This window comes from Sminthopsis crassicaudata, chromosome 5 (assembly GCF_048593235.1).
Source record: "Sminthopsis crassicaudata isolate SCR6 chromosome 5, ASM4859323v1, whole genome shotgun sequence".
NCBI classification, from domain to species: domain Eukaryota; kingdom Metazoa; phylum Chordata; class Mammalia; order Dasyuromorphia; family Dasyuridae; genus Sminthopsis; species Sminthopsis crassicaudata.
Window position 1 is genome coordinate 42,155,944 of NC_133621.1, and position 23,291 is coordinate 42,179,234.

A 23,291-nucleotide genomic window follows, 5' to 3' on the forward strand; every position below is an offset into this window, starting at 1 on the left:
TGGGAAAATATTTTTAAAGTTAAAGGTTCTGATAAAGGTCTCATTTCCAAATTATATAGAGAACTGACCATAATTTATAAGAAATCAAACCATTCTCCAATTGATAAATGGTCAAAGGATATGAACAGACAATTCTCAGATGATGAAATTGAAACTATATCCACTCATATGAAAGAGTGTTCCAAATCACTACTGATCAGAGAAATGCAAATTAAGACAACTCTGAGATACCACTACACACCTGTCAGATTGGCTAAGATGACAGGAACAAATAATGATGAATGTTGGAGGGGATGTGGGAAAACTGAGACACTAATGCATTGTTGATGGAGTTGTGAAAGAATCCAGCCATTCTGGAGAGCAATTTGGAACTATGCCCAAAAAGTTATCAAACTGTGCATACCCTTTGATCCAGCAGTGATACTCCTGGGCTTATATCCCAAGGAAATACTAAAGAAGGGAAAAGGACCTGTATGTGCCAAAATGTTTGTGGCAGCTCTTTTCGTAGTGGCCAGAAACTGGAAGATGAATGGATTTCCATCAATTGGAGAATGGTTGGGTAAATTATGTTATATGAAGGTTATGGAATATTATTGCTCTGTAAGAAATGACCAGCAGGAGGAATACAGAGAGGCCTGGAGAGACTTAAATCAACTGTTGCTGAGTGAAATGAATAGAACCAGAAGATCACTATACACTTCAACAACAATACTGTATGAGGATGTATTCTGGTGGAAGTGGAAATCTTCAACATAAAGAAGAGCCAACTCACTTCCAGTTGATCAAGGATGGACAGAAATAACTACACCCAGAGAAGGAACACTGGGAAGTGAATGTAAATTGTTTGCACTACTGTCTATCTACCCAGGTTACTTACACCTTCGGAATCTAATACTTAATGTGGAACAAGAAAATGGGATTTACACACATATATTGTATCTAGATTATATTGTAACACATGTAAAATGTATGGGATTGCCTGTCATCTAGGGGAGGGAGTAAAGGGAGGGAGGGGAAAATTTGGAAAAATGAAAACAAGGGATAATGTTATAAAAAAATTACTCATGCATATATACTGTCAAAAAATTTATAATTATAAAATAAAAAAATTAAAATTAAAAAAAGAAAATTCTTTTTTTTTTATTATTTGAAAAAAGCAGAATAAGAAAAAAAGGAAAACAAAAAAGAAATACAAAACAAAATAAAGCAAAATAAAAGAGAACATTGTCATGGTCCCAGCCCAACATCAGGGAGGATTCAAAATGTATAAAAACAAATTACAGATCAAGAAAGTATAAATATTAGAAGAAATTATGTTCATGAATATTTTGTTCTTTATTTCCTTATAAATTGTTTTTTTTGGTTCTCTGTTCTTCGCCTTATTTATTTTGTTATTTTCATTTTTCCCACCACTCCCAAGGAAGCTATATTTAAGAAAAAAATATTTGTATGTATACATACATACATACATTCATTCATACCCATATCCACCCCACATATACATACATGTCTTTCCTATTGTTGCTGCCTCTTTAATCAAATTCTGATCCATAACTTGCCTTGCTATTACTTAACCTCCCCGGACCCAAGGATCCCTCCCTTGTCTCCTTTTCTTCACTGTTTTCTTCCCCATCCACCCCTTCCTCTCTCCTTATTTCTTTATACATCTTGGAGGGTGCTATCCTGTGAAGACTGAGTTAGTACCCTGGATACCTTAGAATCAGCTGGAGTCAGGTTAAGCAAAAGTCCTTGGTCTTTATTCTTGGTTTTTAGGGATAGAAGTGAAGGGGATGGGCACAGGATCTCCACAACCTCCCTTCTTCTCATGTACAGCCAAAGTGATTCTGGCTTGTCTTACTCCACCCCCTAATCCCTCCTACAATTATCTGTATACACCAAAAGATCCAGCCAGCACAGAATAGTGGGAAGGGCCATTTTCCAAGCATATGCTAATAGAGTATTGTCCAATAGGTAATTAGCCTTAAGTTCTCGGTTGCCTGATTCCAGTGCACCTACTCAGAGTTTCAGCCTTTTACGCTATACCCTTTATGGTATACCTGTAGTATTGTTTACCTATTGAACCCATTCTCCATATGAGTAGGTTTTCAGAACTACAAGTCCTCTTCCCCCTTCTTAATGCCTCTGAGTCTATTCTTCCTCTGTACCCCCTCCACATAATTTGTCCATGTTTGTCCCGATCCAAAAATAGTTTTTGTCCATATTAACTTTCTTAAAATTGATCTTTTATATTGGCTCTTCTATGTAAAATTTTCTATTAACTTTGAGTTTTGTTGATAGATATTCCTGAAAATCCTCAAGTTGGCTGAATGCCCATTTTTTCTCATTCAGGATTATAATTTTGCTGCATATGATATTTTTGGCTGCAGGTCTAGTTCTTTTGATTGCTGGTAAATATAATTCCAGGACCTGCAATCGTTTATTGTAGCTGATGATAAGTCTTGTACAATTCTAATTGTAGTTCCAGCATATTTGAATTGTTTTTTTTTTCTTGTTTCTTGCAAATTTTTCTCTTTGATCTGGGGGTTTTGAAAATTGGCTATAAGATTCCTGTATGTTTACCACATAGGATCTCTTTGAGGTGGAGATCGGTGCATTTTTTTCTATTTCTGTTTTCCCCACATGTTCTATCACTCCAGAACAATTTTCTTGGATTATTTCCTACATTATTGCATTACAACTTTCTGGCAGCCCAACTATTCTTATATTTTCTCTTCTTAATCTATTCTCCAGATCTGTCATTTTTTTTTTTTTTACAAAATGTTTCATATTATATTCTATTTTCTCATTCTTTATAATCTACTTTGTTATTTCTTGGTTTCTGAAGCTTCACTGGCTTCCCTTTGCCCAATTTTAATTTTCAAAGCATTATTTTCATCTCTGAGACTACCTCTTTTTCTATTTGGTTAACTTTTTTCCCCCATAAGATTCTTCTTTTTCTTGCACGGTTTTAATTTATTTTTAATGTTTTCTCAATATCTCTCATTTGATTTTTAAATTCTTTTTTGAGTTCTGCAAATTCTCTCAGGGCAGTCATTTACTGTTACTCTCTGGGATAGAAGTTTTGTTTTGTTTTTAACTAAAGTTTTCCTATAATATGTTTCAATAGTGGAGTTTCTTCTTTATTAGTTCATTTTTGTTTTTTTGTTTTGTTTTGTTTTTTTATAAGAAATATCAGTGTAAGCACCTCTAATCATGGGATGGAGGGGATGGTGCCTCAAGCTTACCTTCAGCTCTCCACTCTGACTGGGAACCCCAAAACAAGAGCTCTCCTCTCCTTCAAGTGCCCACAGCCAGCACCCTTCCCTGTTGCTTCTGCAATCTTGCTAGGCTGGTTCCTTTTTGCCCAGGATCAAGTCTCTGCAGCATAGCTGGGCCTGATGTTCCCAATCAGCCAACGTTCTTTCCCTCAGTCTTCCCAGAATCAGACCCTGACTCCACAAACAGTCCAGGAGGTGAAAGTCTCTGTGGTTCCTGCTGAGGCTCCAGCCATACCCAGCTAGTCCGAGGGGTCCCCACTTCATGTTTCTGAGGAATTAGCCCCGAGGTGTTTGCACGTCAGACAGGTTAGTCCCCAACCTGGAGCTTTTCTTCAGATCTTAGGTTGAATCCAGAGGATCCAGTTCTGTCCCAAATCTTCTTGTTTTTTCACCAGTCTATTTCAACTTAAGGTTCAAATTCATTCTATTTGTGGGAGAAATCAGGAGAACTTGAAATTTACCAACCTACTCTGCCATCTTCTCAGAATCCTTCTCTATCTTTTTACAGAATAGGAAACTGAGGCTAAGAGAGGTTAATTGCCCAGAGTGACTCAGCTAGTGGATATATAAGATTAGGTTTTCCCAAATCCAAGTCCAGCACTTTATTCAATGCAATCTGGTTGTCTGATGAACCATAAGGAGCCTTAAAATGAAGGAAAATGCTTTTTAGCATTTTTATGTTAAAACTATATATCAAAATGGAGAATTAATTGAAATACAAGTGTACTATATAAATCCAGCTATTATAATATCCTGCAAAAAATTCCAGATGAGTAAAAGATTTGCAAACAGAATAGAGTATTTATTCCCACTATATACAGTAGATAAATTTTTGAGTACTAAAGAAATGAAGGATATAATTTAAAATAAGATAGGTATATATAAGTATATATAAAATTTAAATCTCTGTATCTAAGATGCTATGTAAAAAGTAAAATAAAAGACGTTCAAAAACACAGGACATATCTAACTGACAAAAACTTTCTTTCCAAACTATACAAAAAACTGATGCAAAAGTATGTGGTTAATGCTCAAATTCCACTTACTAAGTGACCAAAGAAATTTAAAACCAACTTATATAAGAAAAAAATAAGTTCAGTAAGGTCTTTACATTCAAAAATTCAGTCCCAACAGCAATTAAAAACATGCAAACTAGAACAAATTTAAAGCATTATGGAATAATCTATATATACTGGTACCATTATACACTTATTAAACCACTGAAAATAAATTAAAATTCTAACATTCAGTGTTGGCAGGGTTCTGGGTCAACAAGTACATTTATACTTTGCTGGTGGCAATAAAAATCGGTTCAATATTTCTGGAAAGCAATTTGACCACATGTAACAAGAGCTATAAGAACTGTTCCTACCCTTTGGCTCAGTGATTCCACTTTGGGGATTTTACCCCAAGGAAATAATTCAAAAGCAAAAAAGAAAGCAATTTGCAGAAAGATGTTCATAGCAACTCTATCTATAATAGCAAAAATCTGGAAATAGCCCAAATGCTCAACTACTTGGGAAGGACCAAGGAAAATGCAGAATGATAATGCAATGGAAAACTACATTTCCATTAAAAATAACAAGTAAGTGGAATATGACAAGAAAAAGAATATGCATATATACACCCACTCTCATACACACACATATAATGACAATAAATAGGTACACATTAGAACTATATTGATTAGCCCTACATGCATTAATGTCTTTCAGAAATGAATGTAGAATGGCACATTCCTAATGGAATGATCATTAGGACATTTAAAAAAAAATAAAATTGGTGAACTCCATAACTGGATGATAAATGACTAATACTCCCCCACACATACAGCTATGGAAATCAAAATTTCTTTTTGACATTTCCTTTCTTGCAATTCTTATCTATGTATTTCCATCAATTGTCCACAGAGACCCCAATATCCTCTCTGTTTCTATTCCTATCTCTGGGGTGATAGTGCAGCACTTGGGCTGTTGGTATGGTGCTCTTTATACACCTTTTTGGAGAGAGATCTCAACAGTACTGAAGCTTATAAATACCCCAAAAGGTATCCTTTCTATAATATCTTTTGTTTTAAGACTTCTAATTAATAGATACACTCCCTTCTAGAGCCTACCCAATCCACTTCATTAAACCTAAACCTGCAATTTTCACTCACTATTCCAAATTCTCTGCGAACAGACAAAACTAGTCTCAGTGATTTTTCACGTGACCATCATTCAAACATTTCAAGATAAACATTGTCCCTCTTGAGTCTTCTCTGGGTGCAACAGCAGAGAGAGAGGCTGGCCCAAAGTCAGGAAGACTTATATTCCCAAGTTCAAATCCAGCCTTAGACAATTACTGGGTGGGTGATCCTGGGCAAGTCACTTCACCCTTTTTGTCTCAATTTTCTCATCTGTAAAATGAAATGGAGAAGGTAAGGGCAAACCACTCCAGTATCTTTGCCAAAGAAGCCCAAATGGGGTCAAAAACAATTGGACCCGACCAAATGTCAACAACAATGAGTCTTCTCTTCTCCAGAGGTCCCTCATCCATCCTGGCTGACCTCCTCTAGCTAACCTTCTCAAAATGTGTCACCAAGAACTGAACACAATATTGCAGATGTGGGCTTCCCAGGGCAGAGAATGCTGGGACCATCACCTCCCTCACAGTGCCTTTAAAACAGTTCTTTTACATAAATAATTGCAATTTAAGCAACTTCAGCAGAAGTGACCACATAGATTTATCTGTTCTGATGAGTAAATGAATGAATAAATGGAAAACAATTACAAAGCACTATGTGCTAGGCAAGACAAGGAAACAGGGCCAGAGAGAGTGTTCCTTTCCCACAACTACACAGCAGAGCCAGGATCTGGACTCAGTTATGTGACCCCTGATTCCTTCATCACAGCACCCAACTCCCCTTTTATTCCAGTGCTTCCTATGTCTTGCAATTTGGGTATGTTGTTCACAGTGTGTATCACAACTGGGCAACTGGGAGAACTCTGGTGATAAAACATTAAGTTTTGTGGCAGCCGCATCCTGGCCCCTCCAATTCACTCTGATATATACTGTGGCAGATGCTGCATTGGCTCCTGTGAACCCAGAGACAAATAAAACAACACCTTCCCTCAAGGAACTTCCAGTCTGTCAGGGTTTACAAGGCGTGCAAACGCTTTCACGCTTTTCCCTGGGAGATGTCACAATCATCTGGTTCTGCTCAGTGGGCCTCAATCTTGACAAACAAGAAGGAACAAGGAGAAATCAGAAGGCAGGGAGCTGACTTCCTCTGGATATCATGATGTTTATGATGGCCACTGGTGTCTTCAATAATGGTAGACAAATGACCCCAAAGAAAATCAACTTGGCTTTTTCTTCTGAAGCCGCCACCAGTGCAGTATATCAGAGCACCCATCAGGGTGGGCTAAAGTTACTCCTGGCAAGGGCTGCCCCCCCCCGAACCATGGGGGTGCTTGCTAGGACTTCCAACAAAGAACCAGAGCCCTAAATGCACACCTTTGGTCTGCTATTATTCCTATGGCATCTGCAATCTCCTAGTTCCTAATGGGAACTATAAATTCCAATTTCTAAAAAGAAATGCTTTCTCATTTGTAATGAATGTATTTCTCTCTCACAAACCAAAAAAAAAAAAACTTAATAATTTACTGAGTCATTAAGACCCTGATGACTTTATAGGTCATACTGAAGGCAGAAAGAGAAAAGCAGTAATTATTTTTTTTCCTAGGGAAAATATGCTGAATGCCGCACTCACATAGACAACAAATGGCCATGAGAATATTTATGACAGTAAAATCTTTCCAATAAAAAATGCCACTCAAAGTTAGAGAAAAAAATAGTAAAACCACAACCCTTAGAAATCTGTTCTTGACAATAGGAAGACCCTGTGGCACAACGGAACTAAAACTGGGCTGGGAAAGGAGGGCAGTGTGAGGAGCAAGACTGGAAAGAGAGAAAGGGGTCCATGTCAAGAGTTTTAAATGCCAAATGGAGGCTTTTACATTTGATCCAGGAGGTCACAGGGAACCATGGGAGTTTTCTGAATAAGGGGGGTTATATGGTCAGACTTGAGCTTTAGGAAAATCAATTTGGCAGCCGTGGGGAAGATGGATGGGAGTGGGAAGAGACTGGAGGAATGGAGGCCAATTAAGAGCCCACTGCGCCAGACTAAGCACAGCTTTCACGGATGCCCACACTAATGATTCACATCGCTACCTCTTTCCTGAACTCTCCTCACACAACTCCAGGTACTTTCTGCACATTTCCACTCAAAGGACCTCCTATTACCTCCTAATTAACACATGTGAACTTATGCTCCACATTCTAATTTAACCCTTTCCACCAATGGTTAGGTAGGGCAACGACTTTGGGGTCATTAAGACCTGGGTGCAAAAATCTGACCACAAATATTGACTAGCTATGTGATTCTGGTCAACTCACTTAGCATCTTTGTAACTATTTCCTCTTCTGTAAAATGGGGATAATAGGGAGTGGCTGGATGGTACAATGGAAAGCACTGAAATCAAACCCACCTCAGACACTTAACACTTACTAGTTGAGTGACACTGGATACATCACTTAATCCCAATTGCTTTGCAAAAACAAAAAATAAATAAAAAAATAAAAATGAGGATAATAGAACCAACATCACAGGGTTGCTATGGTGAGATAATAGATATGATATTAGGAGATGAGATAATTTATGTGAAGCATTTTGTAAATATTCAAGAATCAAGAAACAGGAGCTAATACTGTTGTCGTAGTTTTTTTTTTTTTTTAATTTCATCATGTTCCCAGTTCCCAGTTCCCAAAATGGGTGACCTTGGACTCCTTCCTCTATTTTCAGCATATCCTGTTAATTATTTCTAGTTATATGTCTCCTATCAAAGCCTTATTTCTATTCCATAATTCAAATTCTTAGCTATTAGCTATTACAAGAGATTCAGAATTGGTCTCTTTCCCATATTTTTGTGATCCAACACATTCCACAAACTAGAAAATTAATTCTCCTAAATGAATCATTTTGATCAAGTCACTCCTCCTTTGTGGAGACCATGCTCCCTAGAGAATCTACGAGTTCTATTTCAGGCCTTCTCTCCCCATTCTCCAATATGCTCTTTGATGACCTGTAAGCATAAAACTTCTTGCTCAAATTAAGCTGGTCAACTATTATTCCTCTGCATTTTCATGCCTTTACTTTTACTTGCACTTTGTTCCTTACCTGCAAGGTCTTCACTCCCCTTCTCCACCAATCCAAATCCTGCCCATCACCTAATGTTCTACTCCAGTCATGGCACGTCTCTAAAGGACATATTTCTTTGCATGTTTCTCGCCATGTACATTCTGCACATAGTAACAGAGTCTGTTGAGTTGGCAACCCCACTACAGTGCCTAATACAGTACTGCGTACACAAAAGGTGGTCAAAAAATGCTTGACTGATGGGTTCAAGTACTAAAGCACTTGGTTTTGTACTTTGTAGACTGTAAAGCAGGGGTTCTCCAACTACGGCCTGAGGGCCAGATGCAGCCCGCTGGGTGATGGCCAATGGGCTGAGGGGGGAGACAGTGTGAGTTTTTGTTTTTACTATAGTCCGGCCCTCCACAATCTGAGGGTCAGTGAAGTGGCCCCCATTTAAAAACTTTGAGGACCACTGCAAAGTAACAGAAATAGGAGTTAACTTTGCTTACTTAACATCAATTAATTAAACATCAACCTAATTAGGAGAATTGAGGCAGTAAGATTTTATGAGATAAATATGGTAGCTGGAATGTTTTAAATTCCATTTTAATTTTGCTTTTAATTGAAGGCAAGTGATGACTGCATTGCTACTCAGGTATATTTACTACACACTATCTTTATTCTTTTTTTTAAGGTTTTATGCAATTTTTTCAATACCTTGTGTGTATTTTTACAGGTCCTTTCACAATACCCTTCTGTTGTCTCAAAGAAAAACTGTTAAGCAAAACCAAAAAGCAAAACAAACAAACAAAAAAATGAGACAGAAAATAATCTGTCAACATATGTGAGAGAGATGGCAACCAGAGGCCTTCCGCTCCCACCCGCCCATGAATAGGAAAGGGAAGAGAGAGGCTTATCTGTCCTTTGGGCTCCAGATTGGTCATTCCATATAAGCTGAGATGGCGGCCCATTGGAACATTTTAAGTGACTGTGATCATCCTCGGGGACTCTTTAATTAATCAACAAGACTTTACAAGGAATCTATTGTACTCGGTCAGTGTATTCAGGACTTCTCACGTCATGACTGACTCATCTAGCTTCTTAGTCACACTTTTACCCGAAGCTTCTGCTGGGAAATTCTTTATTATATTGCAGCCTACTCCTGTCCATTGTGCCCCTCTCCATTCAGCCTTAAGGAGACAGTGTATGTCGTGGCTCACAGAGTGACAGAAGAATTTCTAAGTTAAAAATATGCCCTTGTTTCAAGGAGAAGCTAGAGTAATTAAAAACACTGTGCAACTGCCCAAAGGTAATGGGTAATGTGACATCAGGATGGAGGATTAGACAATTTCTCCAGTCCCGAGTAAAGCAAATAACTCCGCAACACCCCAAGAAGACTGTCGTCCCTGCCTGGAGCACTAACAACGTCCCTATGTTTGGGCCTGACTTCAGGGGGTTGACGGCAGGGGCTCAGTCCTAGGAACTCACAAGGCCCTGCCACAAGCCGGGCACGAAGAGCGTGGAGGAGCCTTCGGATGGAGGGGTCTCGAGATCTGGGCATTCCAGCTTCCTTTGGGCACCTGCGGTTCTCTTCGCTCGTGGAGCCGTCTTTAACAGGCCCACGACCTCCCGCGCCAGCATCAGCCGAGTCTCACAATCAACCCTGAAGTTCTCGGAAAGACCTCGCGCCCACCATTCTGGCCACCCCGGGAGGGCCAGCTCTAGCAAGTTCTCTGTAAAAGAATCCTGTAGTAAATGCGCCTGTGGCAGCTTGGGCCGTGCCAGGGCTGGGCTCTCCGCAGACAGAGCTGCGGCCTCGGCAGATCGGCCGAAGGGGCTCTCGGGGTCTAGAACTTTATCTTGTCGGATGACCTCAGGATCTTCCTGAGACAACTCAAACGGGGCCGACGGATTTTCTGGCAAGGACGGGCGTGCTGTCCGCGGCACACAGCAGTGAGGGCAGCGGGGGAGGCCTTCAGCTTGGGAGGCGGCCGAGGGTCCCTTCCCCAGGAGAGAGCCTGCCGGAGAGTGCAGGGGCAGGGGCGCGGACTCCTACAGGTTACGCAGCAAGAGGGGACTACTCCCCAGGAGACCGAAGAGGCCTCCGTTCCGCGTCTCCAAGAAGGAAAGGGGCGTAACATCACGGGGGTCCCCGCAGTCTTGGCTGGCAGACGTTCCAGAGTCCGTAATGGGAGGGTCCTCCGTCCCCCTGAGAGCCGGGTAGCTTCATAACGGATGAGGACGTTCCCTCCGTGATACCTCCAGGAGAAATGCCGCGGAGGGCTGCATTCAGCCTGGGTGACGGCCGGGGCCCTCGGGGCTGTCACTTGGGGGGATCTGTGGCAGATCGAGGCCGGGAGCCAGACTACGCCAGTTTCACTGGCTCTGGTAGAACTCGAGGCTCCCACGCTTCCTTGGTCAGCAGTGGGGGAAGCAGGGCTCATTCCCGCTTTTCAGTGACGTAATCAGTGACGCAATCAGACGCCCTGGGCTGGGGGATGCCTCCAGCTGAGCTCCCGCTCGGGTGGGATTTAACTGGAAGAGTCTAAGCCCGGACTGAAGCGAGGGAGCTGAGCTTCCCCTAGCAGATGATGGCGCTCCGTGCGGCCTCTGAGACCAAACAGAGCACGGCCCAGCGCTCCGGCACTCGCGACTGCGGGCCGGACAACTGACCCAGGACCCGCCGTCCGTGCAGGAAACCCTGGTTACGGAAAACGGAGGCGCTCTGAACGCCGTGGGAAAGTGCTCTAAGAATAACAGGGGAACACCACAATGAACTGACAGACTTGTCCCTCTTTCATCCCCACATCTTAACCTCTGGCCAGACATCACGGCGGGATCCCCAGGTTTGTGCTCCGGAAGCCACCGGGAAGTTTCCTAGCTGGGGCGGTCCCGGTCTAAACCCTATCATTTTGTGGCAACAGAACTCGACTCGGCCTCCCTCCTTGCAGCACATGGTAAAAAAAAGTAGTGAAAAGCATACTCTTTCTGCTTAAAGCAGCAATGAGCTGCCCAGTGGTCTGCCAGAGAATTCAAGATCAGAGGGAACTGGGGAGGGGTATCAGCGTGGAAGGGAGGGAAATTAGCAAACAGCAGAGGTCACTGCTTCCCTCCCCAGCCCCCCCCCAAGAAATCACTCTGGTCTGGGAGTAAGGCCAGTGAAAAGTGAATTCCCCAAAGAGAGAAGAGCGTGAAACAACTTTGCAGCAGAGACTCTGTCATCAAAGGGAAAGAATTAAAAAAAGAAGTAGGGAATATAAGACAAAAAAGAATGAAATTACCAACGATCTTGGAAGAGAGAACACTTTATAAAAATCTTAGCCCAACAACTCTATTAAAATAGAAAATAACATGGCCACCAAAACATCTAAACTAGTTCAAGTGTCTCTAAATAAGACAAAGGAAATAGATCAGTAAGAGACGAAGCAGAGAAGCTTGTATAGTTCCGAAGAGAGCACGGAAGCACCGTGGGACATTCCTGAATAGTTCAGGAGAAAATCAAGGCTCTTGACAGTCAAAAAGACACAAAGTGAAGAATTTAAGGCCTGCACAACAGAATAGGAAAAAAATAATCCATAGTAGTAAATCTTTCTCAAAGAAAAAGAGAGAACAATTTATTAATTGGTGACACATATTGTAGTCAAGAATAATTTGGAAGAACAGAAGCAAAAATCAATGTTAAAAAGAGAACATAAGATCTCTAACCAAGTAAAATATATTTTTGTTTGTTTTGAGAGGGATTTGAACATTTTTCCAATTATGTAAAAACAATTTTAATATTACTTCAAGCCCTTGCCTTCTCCCTCAGATAGCAAGTGGTTTGATGATATAAGTTGTACATGTGCAATCATGCAAAACATTTGTATTTTAATTATGTTTTGAAAAAAAAGATTAAAATTTTTAAAATTAAGTAAAAATACTTTGATCTGCATTCAGATGTGATCGGTTCTTTCTTTGCAAGTGGATAGTATTTTTAGTCGTGAGTCTTTTGGAATCGGTTTGGATAATTGTATGGCTGAGAATAGTTACGTCATTCACAGTTGATCATCATATAGTATTGTTGGTAGTGATGGTACTGTTTACAGTGTCTCCTCACTTCATTTTGCATCAATTGATGTAAATCTTCCCAGATTTTTCTGAAAGCATCCTTCTTGTTATTTCTTATAACACAATACTATTCCATTACTATCATTTGCCCCAACTTGTTCAGTCTTTTCCCAATGGATGGACATTCCCTAAATTTCAAATCCCCTCACCTCTACAAAAAAGAACTGATATAAATATTTTTGTACAAATAGGCCAATTTTGGGTTTTGATTTTTTGTTTTAAAAAAACCCCACAATTTTTGGGGGGGGATACAGAACTAGTGATGGTATCATCAAGTCAAAGAATATATTCAGTTTCATAGCTGTTTAATCAAAGTTCAAAAGATCCAACCAAAATGATTGGATCAGTTCACAATTCCACCAATAGAACATTAGTGTCCCAATTTCCCCATGTCCCAGGAATTGTCCTAGGCCAAGGGAAGGGAGCAGTCAAGCCTACACCATGAATTCCAAGATATATAATGTTTAATTTTGACACTCTAGATGACAGCACTATCTGTAACAGACCTGAAGGAGTAACTTTAAGTATAAAGTAAATTTGAATAACACAAGATAATTTTATAACCACAACAAACCATAGAAGGGAATGGAAATAATATATTTTGAAAAGCAAAAGAGCTCAAGACAGAACCTAAACTTGCATACTCTGCAAATCTAAGGATAATTAATTTTTTTCCTTCTAGCTCATTTTATTTTGTTTTTTTCTTCCAAACATATTTCAACATTTGTCATGATACACAAGAAAAATCAGATCAAAAAGGAAAAAAATAAGAAAAACAAACAAGCAACAACAAAAAAGGTGATAATATTACTTTGTGATACACATTCAGTCCCTATAGTCCTCTTTCTGTGTGCAAAGGACTCTCTCCATTACAAGTCTGATGGAATTGGCCTGAATCACCTCATTGTTGAAAAGAGCTAAGTCAGTCACACTTAATCATCACTTAATCTTGTTGTTCAAGCTTAATCATTAATGAAAAAGATTAACTGTCAATAAACAACAGATATTTAAAGCATTCCTACAATTGTCTGAATACAACCTGCTCTTCCCCTCCTATTCAGTCTTAGGCAACATATAAAAGATTGTTATTAAAAGAGTCCAAATATGATGGTTCCAAAATCACTGATAAAAACAAAGCTAGTAAAATTGTAATAGATTTGTGTTTTATCAGTTTATTGCTTTCCCAGATTCATCCTTAGATTCTCTCGAGCTTATCTGCCTTAATGGAATCTCATGTCAAGTTTTCTACATACTATTTTCCCTCTTCATTTAATTTTTTCTGTTTTGTGAAGTAGTTCTACATCTTTCTTCATAAGATTTTACAAATGAATTTATGCTAAACCAGTGTTGTCTATGGCTGCCAGATTTCTTCTCCAGGCAAGTACATTAAATGTTTGCTGGCTGTAGCTTGCCACTGTCTCCTACTTGTTATGACTTATTCACAGCAGTAAAATTTCTTTGGAAAATGGTGATAGTTTAAGTCATTGTCTGTTCTCTTATTCACTTTCCATTCTTTGGTATCAACAATTTGTATAAATCATGCTAAATCTGTTGATAAAAATTATATATCATATCTTCTCATTTTATTCTTTCTTCTAACATATTATTTTTTAACTTTTCTGTAATAATTTGGTATTTTCACCACACACAGCTGCTTCAGAAATAACTTGCATAGTGGTGACAAGTCATTTCTTTACTTAAAATACAACCAATTCCAATTTTTTTCTGGTGCTGTTATTTGATTGCTTAGTAGGTTCAATCCTTCCTAACTCCCTTATTTTTTAAAAAGACTTGATATATTTTGTTTTGACAGTACTATCACTTTCCAATAAATAATTATGTTTTAAAAATTAAGAAAAACAATCTAACAAAATGATTGGCATATTTAACTTTCTGCTCCAATAAATTTAATTTCTTAATAAGAAAGAAGAAATAATGCTTAAACATCAGTCATCTGGAAACAATACTGCTTGTTGTATTTGATGTCCCGTGGGCCCAATTATTATCTCATGCAGATGATGGATATTTTTGTTCCTGAAATATTTTTCCCTAAGTAGTATAGTAGCAGCACTACATAAATTTTGATATCTTACTTAACACTTTTATTATTCTCTTCCACATAATTATTTACCATTTCTTGGAGTTGTTCTTTACCTGAGCCATTATTACTGGTCAAATTTTCTTATTTGAGATTCATCTCTATCAGTGAAATTACAGAACTAGCCCCGATAATTACATTTCTAGTCTATAAAAGAGACACTAAATATAGCAGTACAACACAGGGCTGTGTAAGAAAGGCCTAAGTTCAAGCACTGTCCTTAAAACACACATCCTCACATTGTTTGTGCTCTCAGTGCTGAATTTTTGGTGAAGTTTTCCATGTGACGAAGTCTTTCCCATGCCCTCTTTGTTTGGTGTTCGCTTATTGTTTTCTACATTGAGATGATGGAAGGGAGCTAGATTTAGATACAACTGCTCCCTCAGGAAACTGGTCATGATACTTTTTTGAAATTTTAAAATGGGCATTTTTTAATCATCAAATATTTACCTTCTCTCCTTTTGACTCTTTTCCCACCCCAGCTGATAACAAAGGAAAAACAAAGCCCTTACTACAAGCTAGTAGAGCCAAGAAAACAAATTTTTACTTAGTCATGTGTACATAACTGTGTGTATAGATAGATGCATACATCTGTGTATATGCTGCCTTCACACATTCATTCTGTACTTTACCAACTCCTTTGTTGTATCTCAAAGGAGAATCTGTGGGTCATGCTTCCATTTGTGTGAAATATTTTTCCATTTTCTGATTTCACTGAAAATGAGAACATGAAGCTTTACATGGCTTAATTCCTCCAAGAGGAGGTCTGCTTGGCTCAGCAGGATCTCTCCCTTTGAATCCAACGGCAGAATGTTTGCGGACAGCTTAGAAACTGTGTGGAGCTTCATGTGGAGGGTCCCATCTTCTGACACTCTACCTCACTCACTGCACTCACTCATGGGGGCCACACGAGACAGGCCCATTCTGCATCATGCTGGTTTTCACCGCTCACAGGTCAGATGTGGGCGATGGCCCCCCCACTCACTTTCTAGTCTGACAGAGCCTTCAGCGTGGCTCTGTTGGCAAGAGGCTCAAGAGCCAGAGTCACCTCAAGGCCATGCAGAGACACCGTGAGTGGCATTTTCAAAAATATCTCGGCAGCTGACCATAGTTCCTGGGGATTTTTATTATCAACATTTATTGTTGGGACTTCTAAGAGCAATTCTGTCTAATAGGACATTCAGCCCCTTGTTCACACACAGACGGATCACACACAGGGCTCTTCTACTTAGGATGATGAAGATACAGAAAGGACTATAGCTGAAGCCTGTGACAACCCTTAGACAGACAAGGTTGTGAACACATTTAGTGTGCTTTTGTCCTTGTGTTCTAATTCTTGCAGATGAGAGCCCCCAAACTGCACCCTTTTAAAGAGAGCCAGATTCCCTTGGGACCTGTGAGGAGCAATGATGGATCATCACTTTAACTTCCAATACTAGGTGACAAAACACGGCATGGACACAGGGCACGAGGTTGGTGTGACCTCAGCTGGTCATGAGGCCATTTCTGGCCTCTCTCTGCACCCGTGAAATGTTAAAGTAAGCCTGGGTCAGGCTTCTGAGCTCTCCTCCAGCACTGACCCAGTTACATGAACACCAGCACACCAGCTGTCTCAGCCCAGCAAGATGGCCATACTTACTGGGGAAGCAGAACGTCTCGAATCAGTGACAGAAGCTTGGAGTTGGAATCCATGCTCTCCTCCTTCTCCTCCGCCACAACCTCATGGCTGACCAGTAGGGATGTGGTCTCGGACAACAACCGCAAACTGAAGAGCCTCCATTCCACTTGAAAGAAAACATATCAAAAACGTGACCAAGAACGTCTGATAAATTCAGAATGTGAGCTCTGGGAGCGTTCCGGTAGATGTGGCTCTACTTACCATTCTGACTTTGAACCAAAGAGACCAAGGGTGGGAGGATGTAGTCCACAATCTGAAAGACAGCATTACAAAGACTGGCTCAGATCATTCCAGTGAAAAAAATAAGACCCACCAAGGCCTGTATTCCCTCTAGCACCATTCCCTTCAGGAGAAGTGCTGGCCTGTCAAAGAAATACTTCTAGATTCAGATTCAGTTTAGATTCCCACTGGCCCAATCAACTTAGGCTATTATAGAACAAGTTGCCCAGGGCACAGAGCATAGTGGAAATGAAAATATTAACCGCAATAGCTGATATTTATTTAGCATAGTCAAGAAAGTTTACAACAAAATTCATATATTAGTCATTTTAATCTCCCCAAAACTTGTGAGTTAAGATTTTCCCCCCCATTTTACAAAAAAATACAATAAAATAAAACCCTGAGAAAAAAAAGAGATTAAATTACTTGCCTAGCATCACAGAGCAAGCAAATGCCTGAGGCAAGATTCAAATTCAGGTTTTCTTGAATCCAAGTAAGCTGTTATTCACTATGCCACCTAATTATCACATATGTGATTTATACCAAGAACATTAGTATTTAATGTACACTCTGAGCCTCGATATAAAATATTAAACAATGTAGATTTATAGTTACGCTTCAGTTTACAAGGTGACCAATCAGCGGCCTGACTGAGTACAGGCCAGAGCTGGCCTGGACATCTGAGGACTGAGAGCTAAGCTCCATTCTTCAGCTTACTGTTTGTGTGACCTTGGGCCTCCATGCATTTAATTTTCTTTTCTATTAAGTTAAAGCACAGAACAATATGGCCTGAAAGATTCTCTCCAGGCCCTAACTTATGATTCAAGTGTTTTTTTGTTTTTTTTTTAATTTTTATTATATATATATTTTTTATAATATTATCCCTTGTATTCATTTTTCCAAATTATCCCCCCCTCCCTCTATTCCCTCCCCCCGATGACAGGCAATCCCATACATTTTACATGTGTTACAATATAGTCTAGGTACAATACATGTGTGTGAATATCATTTTCTTGTTGCACAATAAACATTAGAATCCGAAGGTACATGCAACCTGGGCAGACAGATATTAGTGCTAACAATTTTCATTCCCCTCCCAGTGTTTCTTCTCTGGGTGTAGCTACCTCTGTCCATCATTGATCAACTGGAAGTGAGTTGGATCTTCTTTATGTTGAAGATTTCCACCTCCATCAGAATACATCCTCATACAGTATTGTTGTTGAAGTGTACAGTGATCTTCTGGTTCTGCTCATTTCACTCAGCATCAGTTCCTCTAAGTCTCTCCAGGCCTCTCTGTATTCCTCCTGCTGGTCATTTCTTACAGAGCAATAATATTCCATAACCTTCATATACCACAATTTACCCAACCATTCTCCAACTGATGGACATCCATTCATCTTCCAGTTTCTAGCTACAACAAAAAGAGCTGCCACAAACATTTTGGCACATATATGTCTCTTTCTGCTCTTTAGTATTTCTTTGGGATATAATCCCAGTAGTAGCGCTGCTGGGTCAAAGGGTATGAACAGTTTGATAGCTTTTTGGGCATAATTCCAGATTGCTCTCCAGAATGGCTGGATTCTTTCGCAACTCCACCAGCAATGTATTAGTGTCCCAGTTTCCCCACATCCCCTCCAACATTCATCATTATTTGTTCCTGTCATCTTAGCCAATCTGACAGGTGTGTAGTGGTATCTCAGAGTGGTCTTAATTTGCATTTCTCTGATCAGTAGTGATTTGGAACACTCTTTCATGTGAGTGGATATAGTTTCAATTTCTTCCTCTGAGAATTGTCTGTTCATATCCTTTGACCATTTATCAATTGGAGAATGGTTCGGTTTCTTATAAATTAGGGTCAGTTCTCTATATATTTTGGAAATGAGACCTTTGTCAGAACCTTTGTTTTTAAAAATATTTTCCCAATTTGTTACTTCCCTTCTAATCTTGTTTGCATTAGTATTATTTGTACAGAAACTTTTTAGTTTGATGTAATCAAAATCTTCTATTTTGTGATCAATAATGATCTCTAGTTCTCCTCTGGTCATAAATTCCTTCCTCCTCCACAGGTCTGAGAGGTAGATTATCCTCTGTTCCTCTAATCTATTTATGATCTCATTCTTTATGCCTAAATCATAGACCCATTTTGATCTTATCTTGGTATATGGTGTTAAGTGTGGATCCATATCTAATTTCTGCCATACTAATTTCCAGTTTTCCCAACAGTTTTTTCCGAATAATGAATTTTTATCCCTAATGTTGGTATCTTTGGGTTTGTCAAAGATTAGGTTGCTATAGATGTACCCTTTTTTGTCCTTTGTATCTAATCTGTTCCACTGATCTACCGGTCTATTTCTTAGCCAATACCAAATGGTTTTGGTGACTGCTGCTATATAATATAGCTTTAGATCAGGTACACTTAGACCACCTTCCTCTGAGTTTTTTTTCATTAGTTCCCTTGCAATTCTCGACCTTTTATTCTTCCATATGAATTTTGTTGTTATTTTTTCTAGGTCATTGAAATAGTTTCTTGGGAGTCTGATTGGTATAGCACTAAATAAATAGATTAGTTTGGGGAGTATTGTCATCTTTATTATATTCGCTCGGCCTATCCAAGAGCACTGAATGTCTTTCCAATTATTTAAATCTGATTTTATTTTTGTGGCAAGTGTTTTGTAATTTTTCTCATATAATTCCTGACTTTTCTTTGGTAGATGGATTCCCAAATATTTTATACTCTCAACATTTGTTTGGAATGGAATTTCTCTTTGTATCTCTTGCTGTTGCATTTTGTTAGTGATATATAAAAATGCCGAGGATTTATGTGGATTTATTTTGTATCCTGCCACTTTGCTGAAATTTTGAATTATTTCTAGTAGCTTTTTAGCAGTCTTTGGGGTTCTCTAAGTATACCATCATGTCATCTGCAAAAAGTGACAGTTTAATTTCCTCATTTCCTACTCTAATTCCTTGGATCTCTTTCTCTGCTCTTATTGCCGAGGCTAGCGTCTCTAGTACTATATTGAATAGTAATGGTGATAGTAGGCAACCTTGTTTCACTCCTGATCTTACTGGGAAAGGTTGCAGTTTATTTCTATTGCATATTATGCTTACTGAAGGTCTTAAATATATGCTCCTGATTATTCTAAGGAATAGTCCATTTATTCCTATACTCTCAAGAGTTTTTAGTAGGAATGGATGTTGGATTTTGTCAAATGCTTTTTCTGCATCTATTGAGATGATCATATGGTTCTTATTAATTTGATTATTAATATGGTCAATTATATTAATAGTTTTCCTAATATTAAACCAGCCCTGCATTCCTGGAATAAATCCTACTTGATCATAGTGTATTATCCTGGAGATGATTTTCTGAAGTCTTTTTGCTAATATCTTATTTAAGATTTTAGCATCAATATTCATTAAGGAGATTGGTCTATAATTTTCTTTCTCAGTTTTCGATCTACCTGGTTTAGGTATCAGTACCATGTCTGTGTCATAAAAGGAGTTTGGTAGGACTCCTTCATCCCCTATTTTTTCAAATAATTTATATAACATTGGGACTAATTGTTCTTTAAATGTTTGGTAGAATTCACATGTGAATCCATCTGGCCCTGGGGATTTTTTCCTGGGGAGTTGATTAATAGCTTGTTCTATTTCTTTTTCTGAAATGGGACTATTTAAGCAATTTATCTCCTCCTCTGTTAATCTAGGGAGCCTATATTTTTGGAGGAAGTCATCCATTTCACTTAAATTATCAAATTTATTGGCATAAAGTTGGGCAAAGTAACTCCTTATTATTTCTCTAATTTCCTCTTCATTGGTGGAAAGATCCCCCTTTTCATTTGTAAGACTATCAATTTGATTTTCCTCTTTCTTTTTTTTGATCAAATTTACCAAAGGTTTATCTATTTTATTGGCTTTTTCATAAAACCAACTCTTGGTTTTATTTATTAATTCAATAGTTTTTTTACTTTCAATATTATTGATTTCTCCTTTTAATTTTTGTATTTCAAGTTTAATTTTTGGTTGGGGGTTTATAATTTGGTCTTTTTCTAGCCTTTTAAGTTGTAAGCCCAATTCGTTAATCTTCTCTTTCTCTATTTTCTTCAGATAAGCCTCTAAAGATATAAAATTTCCCCTTATTACTGCTTTAGCTGCATCCCAAAGATTTTGATATGATGTCTCATCATTGTCATTATCTTGGGTGAAACTGTTAATTGTTTCTATAATTTGCTCTTTCACCCAGTCATTCTTTAAGATGAGATTATTCAGTTTCCAATTACTTTTTGGTGATTCAAGTGTTTTTGAATAAATACATTACAGAACAAACCATATTTGTTCTGAAATAATTAATGGAGTTATTTTACAAAAAGAATTCCAGACAAATTAAAGGCACCATACAGCCTTACTCTGTCATTCTTCCAAACACCACAACCAGAGGATAATCAATTTTGATAGTGAATCTTCTCAGGAATAGCCAAGAGTTCCCTAACACTCTAAGTAAGTACACACTTAACTTGTGAATTGATGCAACAGTGAAATTTTAAAGATTATTATTTACCAAGGTGAGCTATTTTTTGTGGCAATAAACCTGTAATTCTTCTTTAAATTAATGTTAATCCTAAAGCATTGAGGAATTAACATCACAAACCTCGAGAGATCCAAACTGGACCCAGAAGACACTTTAAATATCTGGTTAAGTGATGACTCAGACTCCTCTTAAAAAACTCTACTAAGGGGAAATCTACCACCCATTTGCCTCCTTATAGGAACTGTATTATAATAAATATCATCTATCTTTTAAAAAATTACTACATATACTATCCTTAGACTGGTTAACTCGGCAAACTGAATGCAGCAAACTGTAATAATAACGACATTGTGTGACAGAATACAAGTGTGCCATAAGAAATGACAAGCAAGATGTTTTCAGAAAAAACAGGGAAGATTATATGAACTGATGCAAAGTGCAGTAAACAGAATTAGGGGGAAAATCTACAAATTTGCAGCAATATTGTAAAGATAATCACTTGTGAAAGTGAAAGACTTATGAACTCAGATCAATACAAAGATCTACATAATTCCAAAAGAATCATGATATAAGAAATGCTATCAACATCCACCAGAGAATTGATAGTCTCACAGTGCAGACTGAAGAATGTTTTCCCTTTCGTTATTTTCCTTTCTTTTTCTTGAGAAGATGACTAACAGATATATGTTTTGCATGACTTCATGTAGATAATGGATATACTATTTTTTGCTTTCTCAGTGAATGAAGGAGAAAGTGAAGAGAGGGAGGAAACTTGAATCTGGAAATAAAAACTAAATTTTTACAAAAATGAGGACACTATTATGCATACTTTCTCCATAAAATATGTCTTCTGTTTCAATAATATTGATATCATCCCTAATTCAATCAAATGTTTTACAAATGAGTGCTACTGTAAAAACCAAGAAAACTTGAAATAATACGGATAGTAAAATATTCTTATTACAATTAACAGGAAAAGAACCCAGAATGACACACTGACCTATTTAAAAGTGGTTAAGAAGAATGGTGCCTTACTACCAGTGTGAGGTTCCAATCCTATTTCTTGATCCATAAAATAATAACAACAATATTAGTGCTATAAAACTTAACCAGTTTGCTATGAGGATCTAACAAGAACTTTGATTATGAACAGCCTTCAGATAATGCCTATTAGGGCAAACAGAAGGTATGAGGGCTGTTTAGCCTAGAGAAAATCTTAGCAGTGGGAGAGGAGAACATCATGGGTCTGGCCTAAATTAGGCTAGTCCACAAATTTTGAAAAGATTGAGAAATCCAACTGTTACTTAATTCAAGAGCAAGAAAAAAGCATCATTTAAAATTTTGAAAAATTAGAAATTGAAATATTCAATAATTCCTTAGTCTAATAGTTATGAAAGAGCTTTGTACAATGAAAATAAATATACAATTAACAAGGAAAGAAAAATTAGGAAGGATAAAGGTATAGAATACTTAGAAATTTAAATGCATTTAAATTAGAAGGAACTGATATAAGGCTCCTATAAATACCAAAGGAATAATAAGGAACTATATGGAAATATTAATAATTATCATACATTTCAGGAAAGATACAGAAAAATGGATAATGACAAACAAACTATTTTTTGGTAAGACAAAAATACTTCAATATAAGTAAATGTAAATCAGCAATATTATGTTTTCATCCCTGCTGATCTATGTTAGTGAATCTATGAGAGGAAAACTTCTACCTCTCTAAAAAGAACACATCATTGAAAATATTTCAGCTAAAATCATTTATACTGTCAAATAATAATCCATTTACAAAGATAACTTGCTTTCTAGAATACCTTGGCAACTAAGATACTACTAATTTTGGATCAGAAGCAATAATACACTATTGAATATAAGATGGATGTTATCATTCTTCAGGTGTTTAAATCATTTCAAACTCTTTGTGACCCCATTTGAGGTTTTCTTGGCAAAGATACTGGAGCCAGGAAGATTCACCTTTCTGAGTTCAAATCTCATGCCAGACACTAGCTGTGTCATCCTGGGTAAGTCATGAAACACTGTTTGTCTAAGTTTCCTCATCTGTAAAATGAGCTGGAAAAAGAAATGGCAAAGTACTTCAGCATCCTTGCCAAAGAAACCCCAAATAGAAACCCAAAGAATTGGATACTACTGAAAAATGACTGAACAATGATTATTACATCCAAATGTAT

At 38.1% G+C, this 23,291-nt stretch overlaps 1 protein-coding gene across 3 annotated transcripts in view; it reads right to left on the bottom strand.

Annotated features, from left to right (window-relative positions):
- The window catches only part of ULK4 (unc-51 like kinase 4), a 624,778-nt gene that overhangs the window by 365,258 nt on the left and 236,229 nt on the right, over positions 1-23,291 (bottom strand). For all 3 annotated transcript variants that reach the window (XM_074272175.1, XM_074272174.1, XM_074272171.1), the window contains exons 28-29: positions 16,542-16,593; positions 16,302-16,446 (exon numbers count right to left, since the gene is read on the bottom strand). In XM_074272175.1, the coding sequence (XP_074128276.1) occupies positions 16,302-16,446; positions 16,542-16,593 (197 nt within the window). The remainder of the gene's footprint in view (positions 1-16,301; positions 16,447-16,541; positions 16,594-23,291) is intronic.